This window comes from Syngnathus acus, chromosome 10, assembly GCF_901709675.1.
Source record: "Syngnathus acus chromosome 10, fSynAcu1.2, whole genome shotgun sequence".
NCBI lineage: Eukaryota > Metazoa > Chordata > Actinopteri > Syngnathiformes > Syngnathidae > Syngnathus > Syngnathus acus.
The window spans coordinates 5,905,901-5,933,654 of NC_051095.1; the positions used below are offsets into that span (position 1 = coordinate 5,905,901).

Genomic DNA, 27,754 nt, shown 5'->3' on the forward strand with positions numbered 1-27,754 from the left:
TAGGACACAGAGGTGATTACCCATGCGACCCCCACCTCCTCCACCCCCAGAAGGGTGTGAGCAAGTGATGACCCTGCAAAAATGTGGCACACACACAGCACCGACAGGCCAGCGTGTCTTTATAAGGCGTTGCAGTCGGTCCGACTTGCTGGTGCCACTCTTGACCCAAAGTCAACGTCAGAGCATCAAGACGACCAAAACTTTACCAGCTGCGACGAGAGGCAGGCTCAAAACCTTTTTTTTTTTTTGTGTTTTGCATTTTCTTTGTGCAAGTTCGAATCAACATGCAGGAGAACAGTGGCGTCCCACAGAGGAAACTTTCTCTTTGCGTTCTGATGCTGCTGCTGCTCCTGTTGCAGCAGGTGAGTCCCGCTTTAACAGGCTTGAGCGCATTGCGGCTGAACGATTCTAGCGTGCATGTGTGTGCTTGCCTGTGGCAGGTGTGCTCGGGTCCGTTGGCCTCGCCGGTGCAGAGTCCATACTCGGCGCACAAGAGATTAGCCCGCATGAGCCCGCTGTGGAGGATCATGAACAGCAAACCTTTTGGTGCTTTTTGTCAGAACAACTATGAATGCTCCACTGGACTCTGCAGGTACTGTTGTAGGCATTCCCAATCTAATGCAGCAGCACCACATCTGACAGGGGAAAAAAAAGTTAAATGTGACCACCCAAAAAAAAATATATGGCCAGTAAATACGGATAACATACCACAAAACTAATTTGTGTGCAGAGTTAGTAAGTGCGGCTGTGCGTGAAATACGAATTTGTGGGTTTGGTATCGTTGCTGTGAAACTGGAAAGCAATTGAAGTGCACCTTTGCTAAAACCTGCAAATGACATTTCTAGAAAAGATGAGTTCCATTGTGTTACAGATTATATGATTCTTTTGAATTTTATGCCTACATTATGCCTGTATTGTGGCCACAAGTTAGCTATAACGTGCACAGTGGGTAGAAAAAGTCTACACACCCTTGTACAAATGACAGGGTTCTGTATTAAAAAAGAATGAGCCCCCCTTTAAATATTTCCAGACTTCTTCCATCCTTAAATTGGATTGTTTATTGCACAACTTTAAAAAAAACGTTGTTTTTTTTCCAGGATGGGACGCTGCTCTAACCACCAGCCGCCACCCTCCGAGCCCCTCAACGACTAGAAGCAACCGAGGGCAGGAACGATCATGAGACCAAAGCATGACACAAAGCTTGACACAAACCTTGACACATTTGTGTTGTGTTTGCAATTCATACCTAATCCACTTTTGATTCCTCCAGATTTTATTTATTCCACCGCATTCACTCATCGCACATCAAGCGACACGATTTTGCAAGACCTTATTAGCATTATTATTATTCTAAGACTTGCAGGTGGATGTGATGCACTTTGATGAAGAAACTTAGCACTTTCAAAAAGCCCCAATATCTTTGTACTGTTGGTTGTCTACTCTGTGTTGCAGCTGCAATAAAACACAAACTCACTGAGTTGATGTGTGCAAGTGATGGTTGTTGTTTTTTTTCCCCCAAATCCATTCTGGGCCAATGTCCCTATTTATTCAGACATTATTTTCCTCTATTGCCACTAGAGGGCGCTAGAATGATTAACCCCAGCATCGCAAATGTAAAAATGTATAACTATACATGTACATGAACAAAACGTGAATCAGAACTAAATCCCTGAATTTAAAAATCCCCTCCAAACAACAAGAAGAAATATATATTTAAAAAAAGATCTAATTAAAAACGTACCTTGAGCATCACGCAAGCGCAGTGGAGTCAGCGCAAACGCGTCTTTCGGGTTTGTCTTAAATGTAAATTATCTTGACTGCTGCGTCCCAAAAACACTCAAAGGTGCTGCTGCTCGTAATTGGGTTTAGTGTAATCGCTTGTAAAAGCCGATCGTCAGACGCAACATTCACTAAAAAGTACTTGTTATGAACGTTAACTTCCGCATTTTCCACCAATCAAAGTCTTGCGAAAGGTGCTTTCAGGAACCATGGGAATTAAACACTACAATTAAGCACGTGATTAGCCCAAATGGATGAGCCGGTTAATATTTAAGGGGATAATTCGGGGAAAAATGGCTTTCCAGCATCACTAGACTAGCAATTTTCTATCTAGAGTCCCTGACCACCCATTAAGTGTGAAATAAAACAATCGAATGCATCTCACGTGATCTGACTGCTTCTGAAATTATGGTTATGGGCACTTCCGTTTGGCAAAAATTGGGATAATTAAAGTAATCAGCTTAGACTTCGCACACAGTATGCAGAGCTGCAACCATTTTTTATTTAAAAAACAAAAAAAGTCTAATTGTTGATCCTTGGAGCATTTTAACATAAGCATGCAACAGACAAGACATTAAGACACCAGGGACAGCTTTAATTTGGGGAAAAGGTGCATCATATGTCTTGACCTCAACCACATTACCCAGTCCATTACAATAGGTTCGTGGAATACTGCACAAAAGAGAATTAATACACTTGTTAGTGTAAATATAGATTTTCTCAACTCCGAGACCAATACACATAAATACTATAGTGTACATATATATTCAAAAGAAGAAATCGTCCCTTTGTCTTTGACAGCTCTATATATTTTATTTAATGGCACACATAGATCTTGTTAGTATTGATAAACACTTCTGCGAAGATTTACCTCGCATATTTAATTTAATCTGAGACCCCCGCACAAAACATAGGTAGGTCATTGTAAACATTTATGACACTTGTACAAGGTTCATTTGGAGATTTTAAAAATACTATTTACTACTTTGGAAACATCAACAGTCTATTCTGAATGTGTTCAATTCATGCATCGACACACTCGTGAAAAAAACTATGCGCGCGCACACACACACACACTCAAAGTCATTTTTCCCCCCCTCGATAGTCTGACTTCTGGGTGCTTTGTTGACAAATCACATCACAGTAATGAAAAAAATAAATAAAAATGAAGAATGTTATGTTTTGAACTCTTATGTTTTGAACAAAAGCACTTTGTGAATAATACTGAACTGGACAAATGTTAAGGGGGGCTGCGCATCAATATTAAGTTAATTCCCACCTAGTGAAGGTCGGAATGCTTTAAATGATTGATGGTTTCCATTTAATTCCTTTCTTGCGCTTTGTTACTGAAGAAAATCAGCTCAATGAAACGTATCCATTTTCAATCCAGGTACCAAAAAAAAAAGTACGGTACGTGATTAGCGACTGAGGGGCACAAGATGGCGCCAGAGACTGATGTTCTTTTCCCACAGTTCATATGTACTATTTTCAATGCTGTGTATGTACAAAAGTTTCTCCTCAAAGTGCTTGGAAAAGAAACAGTCTAAACTGACTGTTAAAACCGTAAATTGTTTTCATTCGCAAATCGTCATATAGCAACTTTGTAGCTAATATTGGTTTACTTAAGCTATCGTAATTGTAGTCGACAACTGGAAAGCAACATTTCCACCAGCAGGTAGCGATAAAGGAATGCATAATGGCGTTGACTTGGGGACGTCACACTTTGGGACGCAAAAAACCCTTCATTAAAATACTTGTATAATTAGTGAAGGCCCGTAAGATCTAGATGGGGAAAGCGACTGAGACAAAAGGAGCTTCGAGTGGGTTTCCATCTAAGATAAAGACAGACACTTTTTGCATGTGGGGAACAAACAAAAGCACAGTCGGGTTTCTTGGAGCAAAAAAAACAACAAATCTGTGGTTGGCTCAACTTGGTGTTTCACTCCTCCTTAGTCCCTGCATTGTAAACAAAGAGGAGCTTTCTTCTCATTTAGTTTTCTTCCAAAATCAAGATCCTAATGAAATGCAGGGAAAATCATAAGATGCATTAGCTAAGGGAGAAGAAGTTTGGCTTTCTCGCACTCTGGCGGCACACCAAAGCCGGGAAACAAAAACAGTGCAGGTCAGCACTGGCTCTGAGACGTCATGGCTGATTTCAAGATGCAAACGCAAATGTAGCAGTTTTTCCCCGGTCCTTCTTTCCTTTACAATTTAACACAATCAAGACAATGGAAAAAGGAGGTGAATTGATTCTTTCAAAACTAAGTTGAGGTGAGGTTGTAGATTGCGTGAATGGCCATGTGTTATATAGATTTTTTTTTTCCTGGTCTGGCGGCCATATCCTGCTCTACGCTACTCCGTAATTACTACAAAGACATTTTAAGTAGAGGCATTATTTAGGTCTACTATTTGAAAATCCCACCATCGTGATTCAGGAGTAGAAACTGAACGATTCTCATCGCAGCCTCCGCTTTCCATGTCAACTTAGTTTTCCCTCTTTTCTTGAATTTACTGGGCGCAACTTCTCCTTCCTCTATCTTGGCACTGCGCCACAGCAAAACGTGGTGGCTGGATTATTTGGACCCCGTCGCGCACATGTGCGTCTACAAGGTGGGCAAGTGGCAGTAGGCTTCCAGCGAGGCCAGCAGGATGTAAACTAGCCAGAGTGACACGAAGAAAAGCGAGGTCAGAAACTTGCAAGTCCTCGGGCCGCCCAGCTCGCCGCCGGCCGCGGTGGGACGCCGCCGGTAAAGCAGCGTGGCGACGCACAACGACGCCATGATGGTGAAGAGGGTGACGGAGAAGGCCAGGTTGCCAGGGTCCACGAGGAAGGTCTTGCCACGGACGCGCCAGGCTACGGCGGCGATGGTCCAGGCCACGCCGATGCCCAGGAAGACGTTGACGGCGTTGGAGCCCGTCACGTTGCCGATGGACGCGTCGGCGTACTGGTCCTGGATGGCCGCCACCTTGCTGGCGAACGTGTCTGCAGGGCACACCACACACGGGAAGACCTTGACGCTTGGCACTGTGTGCTAGCTAGCACGATCTTTGTCCTCGCAAGGAAGACCATTAGAACCACTGACGGTGTCACTTTACCATGAGTGACATGAGGAAAGTTTTGCCCTGCCCCCGCCGGCACCTCACCTGGCACCGAGGTGCCCAACGCCACGAAGACCACAGCCGTCACCGAGTCCTTCAGGCCGATGGTGCAGCCAAAGTGCGACGCCAGGTCGCCGGTGAAGGCCGTCAGCACGCCAATCAACGAGATGGACACGATGAAGCAGGCCCAGCCGTTCCAGTATTCAGTGGGCGGGACAAAGGCGAACAGAACCTTCCAGAAGACGGTCAGGAAGTGCATGATGTAGTCGAAGCACGACGGCAGGCGCTCCTCGCTGCTCTCGTCGTCGTCGTCGTCTCCTGCTCGACCCAAAAAGAAGAAGGCCAACTCAAATCCGCTGAAAATTGAATTTATGTCTACATATTTATATGCTCCCTTGCATATTTGTGGATTTTTTGGAAGACTACTTTGGCTTTAGATATTCCTGGATTCCTTTAAATTTCTTATTCTGTGCAAATGACAAAAAACCTAGTGTACCCAAAGTTTTTTTCTTTGGGAGGGGGCATATCTTAGGGGTATGCAAAACAACAAAAATATTTTATAAACTCAAAAAATTCTTTAGAAAACGTTGATAAACCTTCAATATATGTGCGCTGGGGTTAATGACGAAAAAAAAAATCCCAAAACACCCATTTATCAAGCCCTGGCACTTGGTGGTCCGGGCATATTTCAGGCGGAGGGGCCGTGTCTAGCTCCACCACTGCCTTTGTGCAAAGTGATATTTTGTGCAGCAAGGTAGATGTAATAAATGTAATAGAATATTTGTGTGTTTGTGTGCGTGCGTGCGTGTGTGTGTACCTGCACTGACAGTGACCGCACTAACAAACTGCTCCCTCCAGCTGCTGCTTCCCACCACCAAGGCAAGATTTGTCTTCTTGATCAGCTTGTCTACTGTATTCTGCACACGCGCACACACACACACACACACACAAAAGACATATAGACGAGCACAAGCAGGAACAGCGCAAAAGAGCAAAGCAAGAGAAATCTCCGGTTGTTAAATCACTCCCAGACGGAGGGGAAAGTGCTGATTTTAAGCCTTTCAAAGAGCTGCAAAATACATTATATCAATTGAAAGCGGCAGGAAATGGCCAGTGTACGTGTTTGTACACACAGGCAAAGGACAAATAAAAAAAGCATGCGAGTGGATGATAAAGACAGAGAGAGACAGACAGAGAGAGTGTAAGAGAGAGAGCGAGAAAGAGAGAGCGAGAGATGGACAACCTGGGCACGCTTCTCCAAAAGCACATCCACAGCTCTCTGCAGACACACACACATGGACACAGAAATAAATGAAAAATGAATTTTTCAGAGCTGGCCTCATGTGGTCACTTCATTAGGTACACCTGAACAACCTCAATCTGTCATCGGGCTCCAGGTGTATGGAAATAAATTGTAATAACGTGGACAACCTCATTTGTTTCAGTAGTCGTTTGAGTAAAAATATTTATATAAGTCATCAAATATGGTCTTACGGCGTGGAAAAATGAAAAGGATTTGGATTGTAGAAATTAGGTGGGGATTGGCTCTCTAAAAGCAATATTCCTGCAACTTTCCAATTTGGAATCCTTCCAAAATTCCCCATCTTAACATCCCGGGGTCATTTTCTGGAAATATTTTTCACCATCTTTGCAACCTAGATGAGGACAAGCCCCAGGAAATGGACGGACGCACAGATGGATGGACGAGGCACATGTCGAGAGGCCGGCCGGGTGTACCTTAAACTCGTAGGACTCCTCGATGACGACGTGCACTTGCGTGTGCTCGCCCAGGCTGGGGCAGCCCATCTTGGCCACCTCGTCCTCCTCCGCCGGTTTGTTCTCATTGGAGTCTCCTGAGCGAGCGAGCAACAACCATCCCAACATTCCATCTTTTAGAGCTTCTCAATTTCCCCTCGACTCCATGTTCTTATTTTTGGCCTCTGGCCTACACACACACACACACACACACACACGAGAGAGCGCACGCACCGTGCTTCTGTCCGATCTCCAAGAGAAGCGGCTCGCCCAGCTCGACGGTGAAGCTCTTGTTCTTCTCGTACTCCTCGTCATCAATGATCCTCACCTCGATGATCTTCCTGCGTGACAACATGTTTGTGGCCGCATTAATTTGAAACAGGCCATCTGCAGTCTGCTCGAGTGATGATGTCATAGTGTCACACACACACACACACACACACACACACACACACACACACACACACACACACACACACACACACACACACACACACACACACACACACACACAGACACAGACAGACGGACGCAAGCATCTCAGACTACATAAAAATAAGAGCGGATGGGATCGGACGTGACACAAATCCGTTTGTGTGTTCCCAGTGCTGCAGAGCATCATCGGGCCAACTTGGGCACGCAAACATGCTCTTCCTTTCTCCTCCGATCTTCATCTCAGCACAGCTCTTCCTCCTCCTCCCCCACGGGAGCATCTTCGCAGTGTTATTGTTAATTCATCATTGCAAACATTTGCTTCCTCCTTTTTCACAATCGGACTCTGTCAGACACATTGGAATCGACAAAAAAAAAAAAATTCAAGGATCTCCTACTGGCGACCAGTCTAATGTTTGTCTAGTGCATGACATTGACTGGCGACCAGTCCAAGGTGCAGCCCACCACCTCTAACCCCAAACTCAGTCCTCTAGTTTTTTTTTCAATAACAAATTAGAAGCTTTAATGATGTCCTAAAAAAACACAATCCCAAATGCCTGCTTCTATTTTCCAATGAAATTGCTGCGCTGCTCTTTCAAAGTAAACTCCTCCAAGTCTACAGCAGATGGTCGACGGCGAGAAACTTGGCGCAAGTTTCTCCTCTCGCCGGGCATCCACCTGACTGGGCGCACACGCGTCATCGAATCCACTACCGCCACCCTGCTCGAAGAATGGAAAGCAGAGAAGTCGGCCGGGCTGGACGATGCCCGCCAGGGCGGAGCTTAGGCTTGGATGCTCACAGAGAATTCAAGCGCGACGTTCAAGCGCAGCCGGCCGAGACTGGCACTTTGCGGCGGCCTGCGGGGCTGAGGTTAAAGGGCAGACCTGGGGGGTGACTATGGCAACAAGCAAGATGCCGGCGGGTAAGATTTCAAATAAGAACATCTGTTACTGTTGTGGATGTTGAATACAATGTGAACATGGATGCACGCATGAACGGCGAGTCACAAATGGGCACATACGCACACACAGAGAAAACTAGTGCAAGTGTTTCAAAAGCTGTGAACGACTTTAAGCTCCTTAACGCTGACTCTGGTGGGCGTGGGCTCCCGAGACGTACATACAGATGGAGGGTTGAATGCGGGAGAAATCAGAGATGGCGAAATTATTCATCAAAACTTTATGCATTCTTTCTCCACATAAGTGTGTGGAAAAACAAGATTTTTCCTGTGGCCATGGCCGACCACTAACAACCAGATTAAGCAAGTTTGGCGAAGCTTCACGCCCTACTTCCCGTTTAATTAAAAAGCCGGCTCGTTTTTAATTAGCGGCTACTCAAACTTGAACGCCGGCGCCTTTGGAGGTAGGAAGTTTTCACCGGAGAGCAGCGTACACGGTCGTCTGAGCAGGAATTACCATGGCAACGGAGCCCGCCGCAAACCACACACAAATCACCTACACGCGCTCTGATTTGTGAACTTCATCAGTTCAAATTAATTCAATGGACAGCGTTCGTAAATAAAAATGCTTTTTGCTTGACTGAATGATGTGGATTGGTTGAGCAATTTGGAGTTTTAAATATTCATTTGTTTTGTTTTGTTTTGTGTCCGCTTTACAGTAAACTTTAGCTGAGGGTGACAAATAAACACATTTTGGAGCTTCTTTGGACAAACGAAACACTGAGGAATACTTGCAAAAATCGGTTTTAGTAGGCTTGAGTGTGGTATCGTTTGCGGGAGAGGTACGACTATAAATAAGTCTTCTATATGGGCTTTACACCGATTGGCGCAATAAAAAGGATTGGATGGGTAGCAATGTTGATGGACAAGCCTCGCTTTCTTTCTTTATTTATTTCCTTCCTTCCTTCCTTCCTTCCTTCCTTCCTTCCTTCCTTCCTTCCTTCCTTCCTTCCTTCGTTTCTTCGTTCGTTCCTTCCTTCCTTCCTTCCTTCCTTCCTTCCTTCCTTTCTTTCTTTCTTTCTTCCTTTCTTCCTTTCTTCCTTTCTTCCTTCCTTCCTTCCTTCCTTCCTTCCTTCCTTCCTTCCTTCCTTCCTTCATGTCCTTCATGTCCTTCCTTCCTTCCTTCCTTCCTCCCTCCCTCCATCCCTCCCTCCCTCCCTCCCTCCCTCCCTCCCTTCCTTCCTTCCTTCCTTCCTTCCTTGTCCTTGCCAATTACTTGTTCTTCTCCCCTGACTTTTATCACTTGAATCTTCTTTCTCACTCGAATCTTGCGCCAGACTTGGAAAGGGAGCTCATTCAAACAGAGAGAACAAACAAGAAATGTGACAAGTAAACACAAGCATTCTGGAGGGCCCGGGAAGGACCAGGAGGGAGGGTGGAGTGTTAGGACAATGACTTACAACAGGGCTTCCGAAGCCAGCTATACTGAATTAGGACACTCCCCCCACAAAATAAAAGATAGGCCGGACAGAGAGGGACAAGTTGAGATGCAAAGCAAGAAGGGGGAAACCAAGTCAACAGTTCAAGAGCAAAAAAATCATCAGCGAGTTGATATAAGAAAAAGCAAGGCAGCATGAGAGCCTTCACACATCGAAGAAAAGAACGAGGTCGAAACAGGAGGCAGGATTTAAGCCTTCTACTCCAGAAGCTGCCTCCAGTGACGCTTTACTTTTTTTTTTTTTGCAGTGAATTTCAAATAAAAGCCAATCCCAGCAACTGTCGACAAGACGGCAAAAAATACCGCAGCGGTGGCAGCCGGAACCAAAGCGATTCTCAATTTCTTCTCCTCAAGGAGCGAGAAGCGCGTTACAGAAGAGCGTGCGCCAGAGATGATGACAAGTCAACGCTGGGGAGGGATAAAAAGAGCAAGAGCTCACGGGATCACACTAATGAGGGAACATTTCAAGCTTCCTTAAACCCCAACTGCACACTTCATTGCACGGATGAAACGGCACACAAACAAAGCGAAATATCCAAATATACGTGACAAAAACATCAAGTGAGGTCACAAAAGTATTGCGCGAATGACAAAAGTTGCATGTAGAAAAGTGCCAGATCACCATATTTTCTTCCATCCCTCCATTTGTCAAATGTGGCTAGTTAGCATGTAGCGTTTCACTCGATCACGCACTCACATGGTCTCGTCGTTTTGAAATTCCAACTTGCCCGCCGCCGGCTCGTAGTCCTCTCCCGCCCTGGCCGTGCCGTCCAGCGTGCGGTAGGGGACGGCCACCAGCCCTCGAGCGCCCGACGTCCGCAGCACCTTCACTTCCATTACGCCCACGCTCTCGCTCACTCGCTGACTGCTGCTCTCGAAGGTGAAGATACCTGAAGAGCAAGACGAGGAGGATTGAAAAGCTCTTGATTAAAAGTGATCAAAGCACACCCCCGCATCTCAAGGATGGCTCCCGCGTGTTGTGAACGTTCTGGAAGCTTTGATGACATCCCAGCAGAACGACCACGCTGATGATCAAACACTTGTTTTATTTTTCCGCAGGCGCCTCACTAATTTCAATAAATCCTACCTTCAGCTTCTTGAGCCAAACCATTATCTGATTTCAAAGTATACTTGATGAAAAAACCCATCTTCATCGCTTAATCCATCTGACAATAAAATATTCTGTGCATATTGAACAAAATAAACCATGATCCTTCCAACCTTAGTATTAGGACAGTTCAAATATAGAATACACTTATTGAAGATTAAAAGCCTCACCGGCGTGGTCGTCATCATAAATGGTCACTGTAGCCGTGTGGTTGTCACCCAGCACAGCTTTGGGGGCAGAGCCGGCGTCAAGGGGGGAGGTGCTAATCTCGGGGTAGCCCACCAATCGCGGGTTGCTCAGGTGCACGTAGAAGTACTCGTCCTCCTCGAAAATGTCGTCATCGATCACCCCCACCGTGATCTCTGTGGATGGAATTTCCAGACTACTGATGGGACTGTGGATTGTGGGGGGGGGGGCATTTTTCCTATTTTCTACCTTTGAGGGTCTCGCCGGGCTTGAACAGAAGCGTTCCCTCAGCAAACTCGTAGTCGGAGCCGGCGTTGGCTGTGCCGTCCTCGGTGCGGTAGTCCACCTGGAGGCGCAAGAACGACGTGGGCGAGAGAGAGGCAACGTACAAAACACCGTGGTAGGACACGCACGCACACACAGGTTTGGAGGTGTGTCACCCTTGGCCCACCTTGACAGTGACTCCAGCGTCTCCTCCATGTCTGGAGACGGTCAGCTTAAGGGAGCCGCAGTTCTCAAAACACTGGTACAACGCGGGCTGAAACTCTAGCCGGACAGTGTGCGGGTCATCTTCTCGGGCCTGGGTCTCGTGGCTGCTCACTACCTGTGGGGGAGAAAAAATAATAATCAATGAGTACACGATATTTCCGGTGGGGGGGGAGTGGCTCAGTCACGACCTTGCGAGCCTGATCGGCGGCGTGCTTCTTGAGGATGTTTCCGGCTCCGATCATCATTCGAGTGGCTTGGATACGGTAGAACGCTCGGCTCTTCTGCTGCTGCATCAGAACCTGAATGAGCAAGACCACAAAGTTAGAACAGGGGGTCCTGGAATGGATTTTTCATTCGTTTCTGAATGACCTGATAGTTGGCCATCTCAATGAGCTGCTCCATGTCTTTATCGGGGTGCCGCTGCTTGAGCTCTTTCAGCGTTCTGGCCATGTCCCGCCGGGCCTCGTCCTCCTCGTCCTTGGCCACGCCTTCTTCCATCAGTCCGCCGTCCAGGGCGCCGTGGCAGTTGAGCGCCATCTGACCGTCCAGCTCCAGCATGTCCATTTTGGTAAAGCCGCCCTGGCCAAGCGTCCCGCCCACGTCCGGCCCCGCTTCCGTCTCGATAATGACGCCTCGGTGCTTGTCAGCGCGGTAACGCTTGCGGGTGTACTTGTACAAGAGGAGGCGACGGTCAGCCACCCAGGCTTGGACCACGCATAGCGGGAAGAAAAGGAAGGTCAGCACCGCCTCCCATATCTAAAAAAAAAAAAAAAAAAAAAGAAAGTAACCAATCAAGCAAGGCTGATATGAAATATTTTCAAAATAATCATTTTTGGGTGTAAAAAAAAAAACAAATAGTCAGGTTTTCAATTCTGGATTTTGCAAACGTGGCTTCTGCTGCCTCACCTCCACCTCGCCGGGAGAGAAGACGCTGAGGATGAGGTACAACCAAATGTAGGCGAAGATGCTCCAGGCGGCCGTGACGAAAAATACGCGCAGGTGCTTGATCCTGCGCGTCTCGCCGTCGGGCACCACGTAGACGCACAACGCGATGATGACGAACATGTTGAAGGCGGCGCTGCCCACGATGGTGCTCGGGCCCAGAGCACCCGCAGAGAAGTTGTGACCGCACACCTGTGGAAATTAGCCCATGGAAAATCATCAGTTTGTCTTGAAGGGTTGCATAAAGCACAAGCGCAGAGTACTTGCGCATGACTCCTGAGGAACGCCACTTGTACAATGATCATGCATTAGTCCTGCTAACTGTACTACACACCTCGATGACAGACAGCAAGATCTCAGGGGCGCTGGAGCCTAAGGCCATGAGGGTGAGATTGGAAACTGTCTCGTTCCAAATCCTGACTGTGGCAGTGGTGGTCTCGCCGTTGGGCTTCTTGATGGTTATTTCCTTTTCCTGTGATGTTATAACCTGTGATGGGAGGGGACATGATGCGTGACTCCAACTATTATGCACACGGCTTTTGCACGCTGAGAAGCGCCTACTTCTATGGAGGACATGAATCGGTCCGCAATGATGCTCATGCCCAGGAACATGTAGACGAGCGCTACGAAGTACACAATCGCCCGAGCCACTTTGTCACCCACCGATGGGTTTTGGGGGTTCCACACAGGCAGCAGCACGCCTAAAATAAGGGGAGAGAGAAAATATGATGCTGGAGGAATGTAACAAAATGGCTCATAATCTCCTCTGCACGAATCCTGTACATAATCCACCAGAGCGAGGATTCTTTACGCAATTCCATATGCTCCCGCGTGGATCAAACCAAGGGCAGGGATTTGGTTGACACTCCTTACATGCAAAACATGTCTGTTCAAGAAATAAAAAAATGCCAGTTTCAGACCCACCATCCTGACACGGGTCCCCCCCGGCGGAGCAGTTCTTCTCAGGTGAATGGGCACGGACGCATCCGGCGCAGGACAGGAGCACAAGCGAAGCGGCGCACAAGCAAAGACAGAAGCAGGACGGGTAGGACGTGGGCGGGGGCATTTTGACGGTTCCTCACCACTTTCAACTGCGCTTACAAGATGCCAACCTGGAAAGACAAAAACAGCAAAAATGAAGGCGACTCTCTAAGGCTGTGTCGCTCTGTATTATTGATCCTTGAACCACCTGCGAGAACAACTTTGACACCCTTGAACTATACTGGAGAAGGAACCCAAAGGCAGTTCGTCACGTGTGCGAGTGGTTGACCTTCTCTTGGTTGATCAAATTTTCCCTTCAACCAAAGCGTCGAGAGCCCTGCACATGTGAGCGAGTGGGCTGTCAAATACGCTCTCGAGAAAGACCACTTGGGAGGTTAAGCTTGCCCCCTGGGGGCCACTGAGAACAATGCAAGCACATCAATGTGGCATCACATCACATTTTGTAATCAGAAGCAACAAATTATTTTTCTTTCAGGAAAAAAAATCAATAGCTTCTCCTGTAAAACTTTGAAAGCTATTTGTTCTTGCTTCATTGAAAGGCCTGGTAGAAAAAATAGCTGGTGGACACGGATCGCCATCCTGCGGCCTCGCCGACGCGCACTCACGCTCACTTCACATTTGCGCCGCCTCTCTCTACACACTAACTCCCTCTTCACATCCTCCTCACATCACACCCACTCGCTCGCTCTTTTTTCCACACGTCCACTCGACCTTCTCGCCGTCAAAATCTGCACGGCAATCTGTGGCCACAATAAGTGACTGAAAACAAGAAATAACATAACGTCTGTTGGGGCAGCTTTCGCGAAACAAATCTGGCTTGACAACGATAAGGGTGAACAAATATGAGCTTTTTTTTTTTCTTTTCAAAAAGCTGAAGAAGAGCATTTGTGTCCAGTTTGGAGCCCTTCGTGGAGCGTACTCGCCGAGTCATATCACATCAGCCGCACTTTGCTCTTCTGCCTCGTTTGACGCCACGAGTCGGCACTCGCGCATATGCACAGCGCCGAGGGCAAGCGCTGTCTGAGGCTTGAACCAATCTTGATTGGCTGCGTCTTGGCTTTGCTTGTTTCCTCTCCAGAAAACACACAAGACCACAAGGACGCTAACGTTTGTCTGTCTGCTGTTTTCATTTGGCACTTTCAATCGAAATCTTCTTGCCAGCAAATGTGGGTTGACCTGTGTTACTAAGAATAAAACGCGGGATTCCTTTTGTCATGTTTGCATTTTCAATGAAAAAACAAAAGTGCGTAATATCTTTAAGCTTTTAGTTTTTTTTTTTTATTATTACAAAATGTGTCCGGCCACTATAAAGACAAAACTGTGCACTAGTTGACAATTGTCTGATACTAGTACGACTACATCTAGAACTAGTAGAAGCCAGTTGTCAACTAGTGCATAGAAATGGTAGCAGGAAGCAAACCAGTAGTGGAAGTGAGAATGATGATCCAAGCCTTAAAGCGAACTCTAAATTAAAAAAAAACGAGTCAAGTGCGATGGTGATGCGCCGCCTAATTAGTCAGATCGGAGGGCCGCCGTGACGGTTCCCGAGTGGCCCGCCGCTATCCCGAGCTGTCCGAGTCGGTTAGGGGAGACCGGCGAGTCCGCCCGGGCCTTCGAAGGCAGCCCAGCGGAAAGAAAAGCAGCCGGGCCGACGGCACTCTAGTAGGCCACGCATCACTAAGTCGGCCGAGGAAGGACATGGGCGCACAAACACAAACATCACATGTGACGCGACAGGATGGAACATTTGGCAGGAAAGTCACAAGTTTGACACACTGTCATGCGCATTGTAAAAAAAGTTGTTACAAATACAAAAGGACAATAGCAAATACACTTAAGTGCTTGCCCATATTTCAGTTTGTACAACACAAACACTTGGTTTGGTTTTTACGTGACAATCTTATTGCGGTTGATTCACCAGCAGACTGGATGCATGTGTGTGTCATGTACACACAGCCACAGGTTACACACAACACACACGCAGGCACAGCGTGGCGTGTTGATGTGGGCATCATATGACGCACGGAAGGTCGGATCAAGCCGAGCCCAAGGTCAACGTGATCTAGTGGACGCCAGCCACTCGCTCGCCCTCCTTCCTTCGTCACTACGGCAGGAATATTACAGTAGTTGTTTTTAATTTAATTTAATTTAATTTAATTTAATTACCCTTGCCAGGTGCTAATTAGCCCACGAGCCTATGGTGTTTACCATGATATGTTAGCATTAATCTAGCATAGGCTAACTAACTGTTTCCAGGCAAAATGTGTGTTGTTTAGTTTGCAATTAAGAGCTTCACGCATCTTTTCAGAAGAAGTGTTTAGTAATTCTATCTGCTGAACTGTTGCTTGTTGTAAATTGACTTGAGTCACTGCTACCATAAATATAAAGGCATATAAAGGCAATTTGCACTCGCAGGTCACAGCAGAAAATCGGCCAACGTCGGGTCACTGGGTACCAGTGTAATATGGGCTGCACGTCACTTTCTTTATCCTATTCCACTTTTCATAAATCAAGAAAATCTCATATGTTTTAACAATAAATATACCTTGAGTAGAGTAGTAGAGAAATACTGTATCGAAAATGCCTTCTGCCCTGGATGTGACGTCCCCCACTTGCTATTCAGCTCTGAAGCGGTTTGTACGCAACCACCACAATCCCGCTGCGGCCATAAATAAGAGCAATTTGGCCTCCAATCGTCTTCCACCTTTCAAAGGCTGGCGACCTCTTTTGTTGGGACCGACGCCTCCTGCATCACCCGAAGCGAGGAAGCTGCAGATAACAACCTTGTCAGCAGTCGCTGGATTTGTGTGCTTGTCAGCGGGCAGCAGAGGATGGCCGAGGAACCGCTATTAATCTCTGCCTTTGAATCACACTCTCACTTATTCCGCTCAAAGGTTCAAGGGGTCGGGGGATTGGGTTGGTGGGGGATCGCACACAGATATCTTCTTGCAGTTCCTTTCAAATGTGCTATTAGCTGCACTAACGCCAGAGAATCCGTGTAGAGCATGCAAGTTCTCCGGTGCTGAATTTCAAGGGAATGAGGAAAGCTGCTTCAATTGATCAGGATTCACATTGGATGTGTTCATTCCCACAATGGCGCAAATGTCACAAAAATAGGGCCTAAAAGCATACTCATTAACATCGGAATGTGCCAAGAGCGACATCCTGTTCCAAAAGTGAAGCCTCGATTATCATGGGGTGCACATTGGAGAGGCAAAAATCCACAAAAAAATGTCATGTTTAGTTTGTTCCGTAACCACGTTTGTATCTCAAATCACCTTTCCCCATTGAAATGAATGGGAATACCATTAATCAGTTCCAGTCACCCCCAGCTTGTTTAAAAATAGCACATTGCATAAAATAATAATGTCATAAAATAATTCCATTTGATGTAAAGCATGAAACAGTTTGCTCATCACGATGTGACTGTACAGGCCAGTCGTGCAAACACAAACCAAGAGAACAGATTAGATCGACTTACGTCTCAGTAAATTGCTGTCATCACCATTCGCAGAGGATAAAGAATATATGCCTGCCTGCGACTACTATACTAAATCATCTATTTGCATGTTGTCGCTGCGGTTAAAAGCAATTAGCCAGTCGAATGAGATCTCCGAGCTTCGATCATTCGTCCGCAGCGTCATCGATCGGATGAGCCGCATTCACTTGATTCATAGCGAGCGGCTCCTCCTTCCATTCGGGGAAGTCCTTCCAATTAACGATCCGCGTAATCACAATTGATTTGGTGCTGGAACTCCGATATCGATCAAGATCCACCGGCTAATAGATTACGTTATACACTACAAGCAGCCCAACACACACACACACAAATGGAACCAAACAGCAAAGGTCGCAAACGGCAACAAAACAAGCACAAGCTCACCTCGCAATCATTGTGTGCGCGTGCGTGTGGCTTTAAATCGTTCTGTTGGCCCACACGATTCATTTACGCTATTTAAACCGACGGATTCAGAGAGGCGAAGAAAATGATTTAAAAAAAAAAAGAAAAAAAAACGGTAAAGCGCAGCCGAAAAGCAGTGCACAAAAGGGTTGCTGTTGCATACATGCATTGCACACACACAAACAGACACACAGCTAATGTGCGCTGGGCAGAGCAGGTGAGTCACGCTGCTGTGCACATTTGGAGGTTTGACTTTGTCTCGACACACACACACAAATAAATGCAGGTTTAAAAAAACACACAGATTTCCGTGTAAAGCCTTCCATATGTATTATCTACATATAATCAAATCGTCAATTCCTGCCTCCTCCCCTGAAAATTATGTTTTTGTTTGATTGCACTCTCTCATATTCTACTTTATTCAAATCCAACAATGACGTCATGAGCCGAATTCCTCACACTTTGCACTTCGTGGTCATTGTGCTGTTGCCCATCTTGGCCATCTGGGGGCAGTATAAGACAGACGTGTGCACAATATTGTTGCCGCAGCTCCTTGCAGAGGTTAAAGAATATATGACTGAGCGTAGAGAATAATTGAATGTTAAAGTGTGTCGCAGCATCGCTTGTTTTGGAATATCACTTAACATGTTAGCATAATTAGCATATAAGCTATGGTTTGTTTGGTTGTTTTAAAATGTATTATTTCCATGTTTTACGATTAGTTTGACAGCACACTTCATCTGGCAATTACATTCAAGACCTTGGAACGGCTTTTTTTGAACCATTAGTCACAATTTGCCACCATCCGAGTGACACCAACTCAAAGGAAAGTCACAACCTGAGTTTATGTGCATGCGTGCGTGTGTCTTGGCAGGTGTGTTATTGTGTTTATATAAGACCCTCGGGGTGACAAAATCAAGTGCGTGCATATTCACACCATGAATGAGTCATGAAGCAAACGCTCCAATAACATTTGAATTCCCATCTGCTGTGGCTTGACGACACCTTGAGCTCTTTTCACCTGTTTCACAGCTCCCGACAACGCACAAAGTGGATTCACGCAGGCGGCCAAGCTGACGTCCACAAATCACTCGCTTAAGTTTGTTTGACTTCTGAGCGAGTTCCCTTTCCAACGTCAACACTCGCAAAGACAAAATGGAAGCAACAGTGACTGCGTCGCATCCAATAATAGTCAGCCAATGTGAATGGAAGCGTCATCTATCACTCTGTGTGCGTGAGTGAGTGTGAAAAGGGTGCAAAAAGTAGCTCCAATGCCGTTGCCATGGTGATTAATAAGCTACAAAAGTCTTGAGCAGAGCACAAGAAGCTTCTTCTCATTTATCTTGGGCTCGTTTCCTTGACTTCAGCGGAGGGAGGCGGGGCTTAGCGATTTAAATGGGAAAAAAATCAGCGAGTCGACCCCCTTGGCGCTGCTCGTGAAAAATGAATTTAAAGTGCCGCCTTGGAATGAGCGCTGCAGGCACACACGCCTCTGAAAGGATGGAGAGTGCCATCGGTAGTGCGCATTTCCATTTTTGGCACGTTTTTTTTGTTGCCGTCGTCGTCACTTCTGAGGCTACTTTTGGTTAAACAACGTAATTAATGTTATTCATATTACTGCAAGTAACTGCAAGTAACAACTCGTTTCCTAACAACAACAAAAAAGACTTACTTTTCTATAAATCGATAAAGATTGAGTCACTGGTTTCGTCGGCTACATTCGTCAGAAAACAGGCAAAAATGTTGATGATTGTTTTCTAAATGATGATAGAAACCAGAAAATAGTAACTGTTGAGAAAAATCTGAGCATTTGGACAATTTGAACATAAACAAGGTCTCTAAACAATTTATATCATTCCCTAATTGATGATTAATCAAGCGGCCGCAGATTGTTGCAGATGTCTTCTGCTAGTCCGACTTGGTTTGTTCAGACCAACCAATCAAAAGGATGCAGAAATGCTGGATGCTGATGTCATCCAGAGCCGGCCCGCACTCTGGCCCTGTGACTCAAATATGAAATCTGAATGGTCAAAGAGAGACTATCACTGCTAATCTAGATGTACAGATTAACATAACATAGGGAGGCTGAAATTTGATTGGATGAAAAATATAAAATTACTGATAGCATGACAGTGAAGGCCACAAGCGATCACACAACCCATCACGCCTTTTTCTGTTAACGCTTCCACACTTATACATTTTTAATGTTCCTCCATGCTAAGTGTGTGTGTGTGTGTGGGGGGGTACACGTGAATGAATATTCAAAGCGAGAGCAGCACGTATATCCATGTTTTGAAGCCAGAAACTACAGCAGCAGGCTCTGCGTCGCTCGCGTGTGTGCTAATGTCCACTTTGATCCACATAAAAGCACGACTGAAGCAAGCAACAGATCGGCAAAGAGACATGTGACACATTCCGGGGTGGAGGGCGCCAGTCGGGAGGGGGTAGGAGGATGGTAAAAAAAAAAGAAATGAAAGAGATAGGAGGAAAAAACAGAGGAAATGACAAAAAGTGCGTAAAGGCCCTTTGGGGTGAGCAGGCCAGCCAACTCCACTGTGATCCGAGGAGACAGATGAACATGTGTGTTAATATACGAGTCTGTGTTTGAGTGTGTGTAAATGTTTTATTGCGCAAGATAATACTAACGACAACGCCTACGTAGAAACGTGTGAGTGTGTGTGTGCGCGTGATTGTGTCAGAGCAGATGTGGGCCTTTAAGGGGCAGGGCCTAGTGAGTGATGTTTAAAGGTGAAACAGCATGGTTAAAAAAAAAAAAAAAAAAAACCTCCAAATTTCAAGGCAACAAATGTCAATAAAATTAGAAATTGAGCAATTTAATGTAAAAATGGTCTTTCTCGCATTTCCAACAAATAAGAGTTTACAGAACGAAATGTCGCTCTTATGGTCCCCCAAGTTGGATAAATGTCAAACTTTACTTAGCTCACTTTGTTGTGCTAACTAACATTGTTGCCATTAATGTCAATTATTCATACTTTGTTCCAACTTGTAAAAAATACAAGTTGTATGTTTTTACAGTGAGGTTATCATGCGTGCTCATCATCATCATCATCATCATCATAATCAACATTATCCCAACACGTTGAGATCATCTGGATGAGCCAAAGACTCACCACCTGTCCAGTGACATCATTTATCATTAACGAAAATTACCCACATACTAAATATGGATTTAAAAGTGATAAAACACGCCTATTTAATTGTACGGATGGAAAATTCATCAGTTATGAAAATGTGGAGTGCGTGTTTGCGTGCAGTGGAATCAAGGTGTTGGGCCTGCGCACAGATGTGCCGCTCATCCCTCTAACTGGCCGTGGCGATTTAACCCAAATCCGCCGCGGCCGTCGAGTAATATATGCAATCCCATAATGCATACGACACGTAATCTCCGGCCCGAGCGAATGGCGCAGATGAGCTAGCCGGTGACACCGGTCGGATTGCAGATGTTCACGGAACAATAGCCGCCTGCCGCGCTCTGATTGGTTGTCGTCTCGTGCGCGCGCGCTGCGTATGCATGTTAGCTCGAGCATGCTTGCGTTTATGTATGTGTTGTGCATGTATGTGATGGTGAGAGGTAATGGCGGCGCAGTGTTCACATAACAGAGACCCTGAAGGAGGCACACAAAACCACTGGGAAGGAGCAATGGAAGAACACGCGCGCGCGCGCGCACACAATGTTCTGCCTGGTATGGACATCCTTTGTCTTTTGACGCGAACACATCTCTGCTCACTGAGCAACAGAAGAGCACAAAACAGACCAATGGAATAAAAGGACGCACACTGTGGAGTTGACACAAGTGAGCCATAAAACGGAAAAGAAGAAAAAAGATTTCAGGGCAAGGCTAACTTCGGAGGGTTGAAGAATTTATTTAGCCGAGCGGCAGACATTGCGCATGGAGGAGAAATGCCCGTTGCGCTGAAACAATGTGACACAAGAAGTCGGAGGGGGTAAAGTGGCTTCGTTGACGATAGTCTGATGCCACTTACGAGTCATCGCTTCGGCAACTGTTATGTTTGAAAATAATATAGTGTTAACCTCATTTAAAAACACTTTGGGAAGGGGCGGGCTTCATTTCAACGTGAAGAATGGATTTGAAGCCCAAGTAAATTGGGTTCCACTGGATCTTTTTTGAAGCCCCTCCTCCTTCCCCATCATCTCCTCCTTTGGCCATGTTTCCCATCATCTGTGTCCCCAAATGATTTATACTCCTTCCAGCTACAGCAGTGCTTTCAAGTGCTTCTGGGTCAGCGTCTGGCAACCGTCAACCAAAGTTCACGCTCGCCCGCTTCAACTGAGCAAAGACGGCCTCGCTAATCGACTCCTGCTCAAATTGTGTGAGTGTGTGTGTGTGTAAACATATTCTGCCTTGTTTTCATTAGCAGGACATAACTGTGGTAAATAGAATGTAATATAGTGTCCAATTCTGGTTGTTAGACGCGGTGGTGGATTCCAGAACCTGCGTTACATACCGTCCATGTCCACTTGTTGCCGACGTCGAGAAGCAGAAAATGTTGCTCGAGAAGCAACATCAAGTTCAGGAACAGCAGCAGCGCAAACATCACAGGCTAAAGCGAAAGCGCTAAAGGTAAACATATGGCGTAAGGGCACGGTTTATTCTGACCGACTACAACGATGAACGGCAGTTACTCTTTTGGGAGAATCGGCATTTAACTTCTGGACAAGTAGGATTATTTTGACAAGGGTCAATAAAAAAATATCAGCTGACATAATTGTAGTTTTACCCCATACACACATTTTAAATGGATTCAAACAGATGAAAACCTACTTTTAAAAAATATCCCTTAGTAATATTACCAACTAGATTCAAATTTTATTTTTTTCAAAGGGGAATGAAAACTTTCAAGTTTAAACACCAAAGTATTCCTGAGTAGGGGACCTTCTCTGCCTCTTCTTCTTTTCTAGGTCTCTGCTCGTATGTTGTGTTTATGGACATCCGGTAGAGCTCAGTGCTGCCTGACATGTTGTGAAGACGTGCAACTAAAAATTGAGAATTGCCGCTACATACAAAAGGAAAAGGGAAAAAAAATGACTGCCATATAGATGACCTGTAAAGTAGCGGCGGTTCGCTGTAGCACATTCTAATGAAGGAACATTTTTGCTGCTCTCCTAAATCGAAACTTTGATTTCCTCCCACTTTTTTGTGGCAAACAAATAACTGGGCACAGTGAGTGTCTTTCTCGGAGACGCACAGGAAGCGCCTTTTGCGGGAAGGCCATTACATTGCGAAAGAAAAACTCAGTAGCTTTGTTGTGCGGCAAATTCGCCCCAACACCGAAACACTCCTGCCAGGATGTCGCTGAGAGGAAGCTTGATTTATGGAAGGCCACAAGGGTTGTTGCCTTTCAACAAGGGAAAATCAAGAAGATGAAGGATTAGGAGTAGTCATCATCCGACACCGCCTCGATTTACTACGCCATTGTTTTCCTGCCGACCGGTCAGTTGCTTATGATCCTCATAATCAGGCCTACACAATCGGTGTGCGTGTGTGTGTGTGATTATCAGATTATGTAAGGCAGGTTTGCGCAGCAGCGACAGATTACAGCCAAATGAATAATGGAGGAGAGCGCAAAGCAGTCAGTACGAGCGCGCAAGCGGCGACGAGGCAGGCTGAGGATGAGGAGAAGAAGGAGGAAGGCCAGGACGCCATGGTTACAGACACGGCGAAATACGGGAATGCCAGCAGGATGGACGAGCTGGAGGCAAGGTGGGGGGGGGGGGGGCTCAACGCAAAAGAAACAAGAGCAAGCTTGTTTGCGGCCAGTTTAGTCAGACATCAAGATGCTAATCTTGGATGTTCCTATTCAGTCACTTTTGCTTTATGTAGCTAAAAATGTGGAAATAACAAATGAACACTGTTGGTAGGATTAGCACTCTATGCTAATAACAGAGACGAAAAAAATGGCAGATACGTGCGGATGGGATGGCAAATGACATCACAACGGGCCACGTGACATCAATGTTTTCTTATTGGTCACAAGAACGTGAAACAGGCGGCAAAGCACTATTTCGGTCGAATCGAATCTCCTCAACTCAACATATTTCCAAGACACACAAAGCACAACTGATGTCTAAAAGAATCTCTTCAACTCACTTCAACATAGTTCGGAAAATGTCGGAAAAGCGCTACTTTGGTTTAACACAGCAACTTTTTGAGCCTACTTTTCCAACTGTTTTGTCCGCTCAGCGTTTACAAGAACAGCACCTTTGAAACCCAAGCAAGCAGAAGCGATTCCACATCCGTAAGGAACTTGACCTCATTTGAGCCTCCGCGTTTGCTCTTTCATTTCACGGCGAACAAATGTTTGAGCCTGAATTAGTAGCGGTTTACGTCTTTTTGGGATTTTTTTCCTGTGGAGTTGCTCTCGTGGCAGAGGTTGCAGTGCCAGAGCGCGAGCCGCACAAGCTGGGTGGAGACGCCAAATGACAGGGTGTCAAGGGCGGAGGAGGACGAGAGGAAAGAGGCCACTTACAAGTCAGCAGGCACTCCCGCAACAAGTGCTCCATCTGCTCCCTGCTACCTCCTCCGGTATGCAATCACAAGGACCCACCAGGAACTCGAAATTTTGACACTCCCTCAACTCCAAGTGCTCCCGCATGGGCAACGGGACGTGGCCGTGTGTTTTGTTTTTTTTAATGGATCTTTGTGCTCATTTTTATTAGACGTTTAAACCTCATTGGCTTTTTATAGCCAATTTAGTGTGCAGTACCACTTTCTGCCACAAGGAGCCGAGATACATCGTAAATAACAGCAGAGAAGAAGAAGCAGAGAAATTGTTTGAGGGTTTCAAACAACCTCAGCATTTATGCTAACTTAGCATGATAGCATTAGGCGATTGGACTTTCACCAGTTTGGTTGAAAAAAATACTTTGGTGTTTAAAAAGACATTGTTTCACTATTTTTTTTGGGGGGGGGTTTACAGAAATGCGAAAAAGAAACAGCGTCAAGCACGCTTTGCCTCTGATTTGAAGAACTGTGAGTGAGAGCGTGACAACAATACTTGAAAGTTGAAATGTGTTTCAAACTATCTCCAAATACTCCAAAGATGTATGTTTCCCCCTCCCACAAGGAGTATGCAGCCACACACGGGAGAAAGAGGATTAGGACCAAGGGGCCGTCTCGCTCAGCCATTGGACCAGATGGACTAAGTTGACAGAGTGTCGATGAAGCGGCGACACACATAACCAGCTTAGCGTGCACCAGAATAGAGGCCGAGGTGTGGGCGGGCAGGCAGGAACGCCGGCACTTGGTCGGAGTCGTTAATGGATTAGTTGCGGCCGCCCTCGGTCCGTACTCACGCGGACGTTGCATCCGTGCCTAACCACCAGCGTGACAAAAATCAAAATTGACGTAGCCGCGATTGCACTCGGCTGTTTGTTGACCATGAAACGTCTGGATGAGGTGAACATGCACTCAGGAGGAAGAACAAGCAAATGTTTTTTTCCCTTTGCAGTCATTTGGGAGAGCAAATCATCACAAAGCACCTAGGCGGAATAATCGATGTCTTTTCCTGTTGTCTCCAAAAGTGCTTTCCGTCTCATGCAATTCCAAATGCTGGCATAAAAGACTTCACTCATCTTCAACAAGTCCACCAAAAACTGGTCATCTTAAAATGATGCAAATGAAGTTGCAGCCTTCTTTCAACAGCTTGCGCGCCTCAATTATTCAGTGGGTGACATGTCTTGGCTTGAATTATTTAGCCCGCTTGAAAACGTCATCGTGGCTGAACGCTGCCATTAATTCTTGGTCATCATCATGACAGATGTCCCGCGGCCCTCTTGACCCACTGTCAGCACCAAAACTTCACCGGGTGCCTTTAAGATGTCATTGTTGCCATCATCTTATATCTAAATAATGAAAACACTCACGAGGAGCGTGGACAAGACAATCACACCCCTGACGTTTCTCACTATGTACGCCACGCCCCTTTAAAAGGCTCACCAACACACAAAGGTATTTTCAAATAAGCATGATTTTCTTTTTTTTCTGGAAAGAAATCCTGTTGTGTATTCATCACCGATGGCATTTTTGCAATGACAGCGTCAGTGACAGCATTCCTGCTGCACCACCACTAATATAATGAACGATACAAAGGATCAAAAAACAAAACACCATTCAAAAAAGAAAAAAAAAATCAGCACCACCCCAAGCAGGTTTGATATAAATCGCTAAATAATCCAAAATACATACAAATCCTCAACATGATTTATGCATCAGCCCGTGGCAGCTCTTTGAGGTGCGTTCACGGTCCCCCTCTGTCACCCTCTACCACTCAGCCTTTGGCCCCTGGAGCACACACGCACACAGTCCACATTTGACGTGTCCTCGTCGGACAACCAGCGTGCCACCCTCAAACTGCATCCACGCGCGCCGCATGCAGGCTGCAGCATATTTACGCACGCGTGCGTAACCGATTGGCTCTCGAAACGATCGCACGATCGCCAACAGGCTGCGATCCGGTGTCAATTGGCTCGCGGGGAAACAGCGCACGCACGCGCGCGCGCACGCACGCAGCAGCAGCTTACCGTGTTCGACGACTCGGTCAGTGGCTCATCCTTCCCGCGTGTGATCATCCCCAGCCTTCAGCGGACCCGTTCAGGGGCTCAATGCGCCGCTGCGCTCTTTCTCTTCTCTCTCCTTCTTCCTCCGCCGGCGGCGACTACTGAGCATGCGCACTGCTCGATACGCGCTCCCTCCCTCGCTCTCTCTCTTCCTCCCTTCGCACGTCGCTCACCCTTCACTGAGAAAAGGTCCTTTGAATGATCTCAATTGGAACGTACGCTGGTTGTTGTTAATGGGGGTTGCTTAGCGGAGGAGAAATGAAAGCAACATCTATCAGTGAAAGCTTGCTAGTCTTAGCGAATGTTGCAAATGTTGGAAAGACGTTCGCCAGACATTCGCAAACAGTTTTAACAGTCACAGTTTTTATTATCAGCAGCAAATTCTGACCATTTGACCATCAATATATGTTTGGAGGCTAGCGAAATATTATGCAGTATTTGTAAACTTGTCTGCCGAGAATCAGGGGATCCTTTGTCCTTAGCGACAATTAGCGATGCTTAGAGACAACACCCCTATGTTTTGGAAAGCCGTTGCGAAAGGCATTTAGCAACTGCCGGTGTCCATGTGCAAGCTAGTTTCAAATTTGAAAAGTCTTTGCATCCGATCAATCAGGATGCAGCATACCCCAAAGCCCCGTTTGTTAACTCCTGATTATTCGCCAGACTCGTTAGTCGCACGCCACCGACTTGTAAGCCACACCGAGGTTCAGCTCCTTCCAGAGCCAGAATGCTGCCGCACTCGTGGGATGATTGTTTTCCATCCACTTGAGGGCATTAGGGCGCTAACAGCCACACAACTGAATCAAAGCATCTGGCGATACGTTCATTAGCCCCCCGTCTTGCCATCAGAGCTGATTGTTCATTGCGCACACACACAACACGCAGACAAACTGGCACATCCCCATCAAGTACGATCATTACGTGGACCACCCTCCATCCATCTTGTCAAATCAATTCTCGTTGCTGATGATAAATCAAGAGGAAGAAACCAATCGGGACCCCCGCAAACACACATTCTAAATGTGCCCTCATTTGTTAAGAAAAAACAGAAATACAGTTGTTTGTTTCTACTAAAATTTCAGAACTGCTTTGAGGGGGAAAAAAGACCCCTCTCGCTTGTACAGCACCAAAGAGGCACAGTGTGCTTGCTTCAAGCTTTTTTTTTCATTCCCAGCTGAAATTTTCTTTAAAGCAGAACTAAAAGACAATCCAACACTGTATATTTCAATACGCCATAAGTTTGACCAAAGTCTTGAATTTTGTACAAACCAAAGACTCTCCTTCGCTCTCTGTCTCACACACTCACACACACACACACACACACACACACACACACACACACGCACACATGTAAACACTACAGCACATCCCATGTTGTGTCACAACATGCCAATTTGATGCCGACCGAAAAGCGAGTGACACCCCGACTGTGCCAACTTGACAAATAGGACGGAAAGAAAAACAGGCTGACCTCAGTTCATCTGAATAATGCAACGGGCCTAAAGGAACACAACACAACAAGCTGGCAAAATGTATAAGTGACGGCGCCAATAAAGAATGAATTCCCCCAAAAAGGGAAGAAGGAAACCGTGCTTATGCAAGAGTTGAAAAGGGGGTGGCGCCGATGGTTGACTCGTATTTGCCGGCTTTCTCTCGCGGTTAAGCTCTGCTGCGCTTCCGTTCCACTGAAGCAGCTTGCGCCTATCAAACAACATCAATTAAACACGAGCCGTGACGGCGTCACATTCTGCCTGAACTAGTTCAGTCAGCATCCAAGATACACAGGGGGAGGGGGGTGATGTGAGAGAAGAAGAGTGATGCGAGAGTAACCAGGACGCTCGGAGAACGAGGAGAGCAAATGCACTTCTCGAGCATCGCACGTCAACGCTTTTTTTTTTTTTTTTTTGTCTTTTAAGAAAACTCAACATCCCAAAAGAGATTTTCATCCAATTTTTTTCAGGTTAAGAAATCCCTTCATAGCAGCCATACAATATTTTGGTCTGACCATATTTTTTTTCTCATTCAAAACCAAACATGTTATCTTTCAGATTCAAATAATTGTATT

At 46.1% G+C, this 27,754-nt stretch overlaps 2 protein-coding genes and 1 long non-coding RNA gene across 4 annotated transcripts; 1 reads left to right on the top strand and 2 right to left on the bottom strand.

Annotated features, from left to right (window-relative positions):
• The first annotated feature begins 138 nt into the window (after window positions 1–138).
• On the top strand, window positions 139–1,171 carry leap2 (liver-expressed antimicrobial peptide 2). The gene is made up of 3 exons (XM_037262798.1): window positions 139–362; window positions 441–592; window positions 1,098–1,171. The coding sequence occupies exons 1-3, from the start codon at window positions 285–287 to the stop codon at window positions 1,150–1,152; spliced, it is 285 nt and encodes a 94-aa protein (XP_037118693.1). The 5' UTR covers window positions 139–284; the 3' UTR covers window positions 1,153–1,171.
• On the bottom strand, window positions 621–27,031 carry LOC119129495. Its single transcript, XR_005099198.1, has 3 exons — window positions 26,992–27,031; window positions 1,742–2,855; window positions 621–635 (listed from the first exon to the last, which is right to left on the bottom strand). It is a non-coding gene; the product is annotated as an uncharacterized LOC119129495 (long non-coding RNA).
• LOC119129396 (sodium/calcium exchanger 1-like) lies at window positions 2,354–25,787 on the bottom strand. Of its 2 annotated transcripts, XM_037262628.1 has the most exons (17): window positions 25,654–25,787; window positions 13,112–13,299; window positions 12,749–12,888; window positions 12,522–12,674; window positions 12,152–12,379; window positions 11,615–12,001; window positions 11,434–11,544; window positions 11,208–11,360; window positions 11,006–11,102; window positions 10,741–10,932; window positions 10,160–10,352; window positions 6,868–6,974; window positions 6,616–6,731; window positions 6,122–6,157; window positions 5,696–5,795; window positions 4,924–5,196; window positions 2,354–4,762 (listed from the first exon to the last, which is right to left on the bottom strand). In XM_037262628.1, exons 2-17 carry the CDS (start codon window positions 13,251–13,253, stop codon window positions 4,383–4,385), a joined length of 2,808 nt encoding a protein of 935 aa, XP_037118523.1. In that variant the 5' UTR covers window positions 13,254–13,299; window positions 25,654–25,787; the 3' UTR covers window positions 2,354–4,382. The 2 variants fall into 2 exon arrangements, with proteins under 2 accessions (XP_037118523.1, XP_037118524.1); XM_037262629.1 differs by lacking the exon at window positions 6,122–6,157 and having other exon boundaries at window positions 25,654–25,786.
• Window positions 27,032–27,754: the final 723 nt, after the last annotated feature.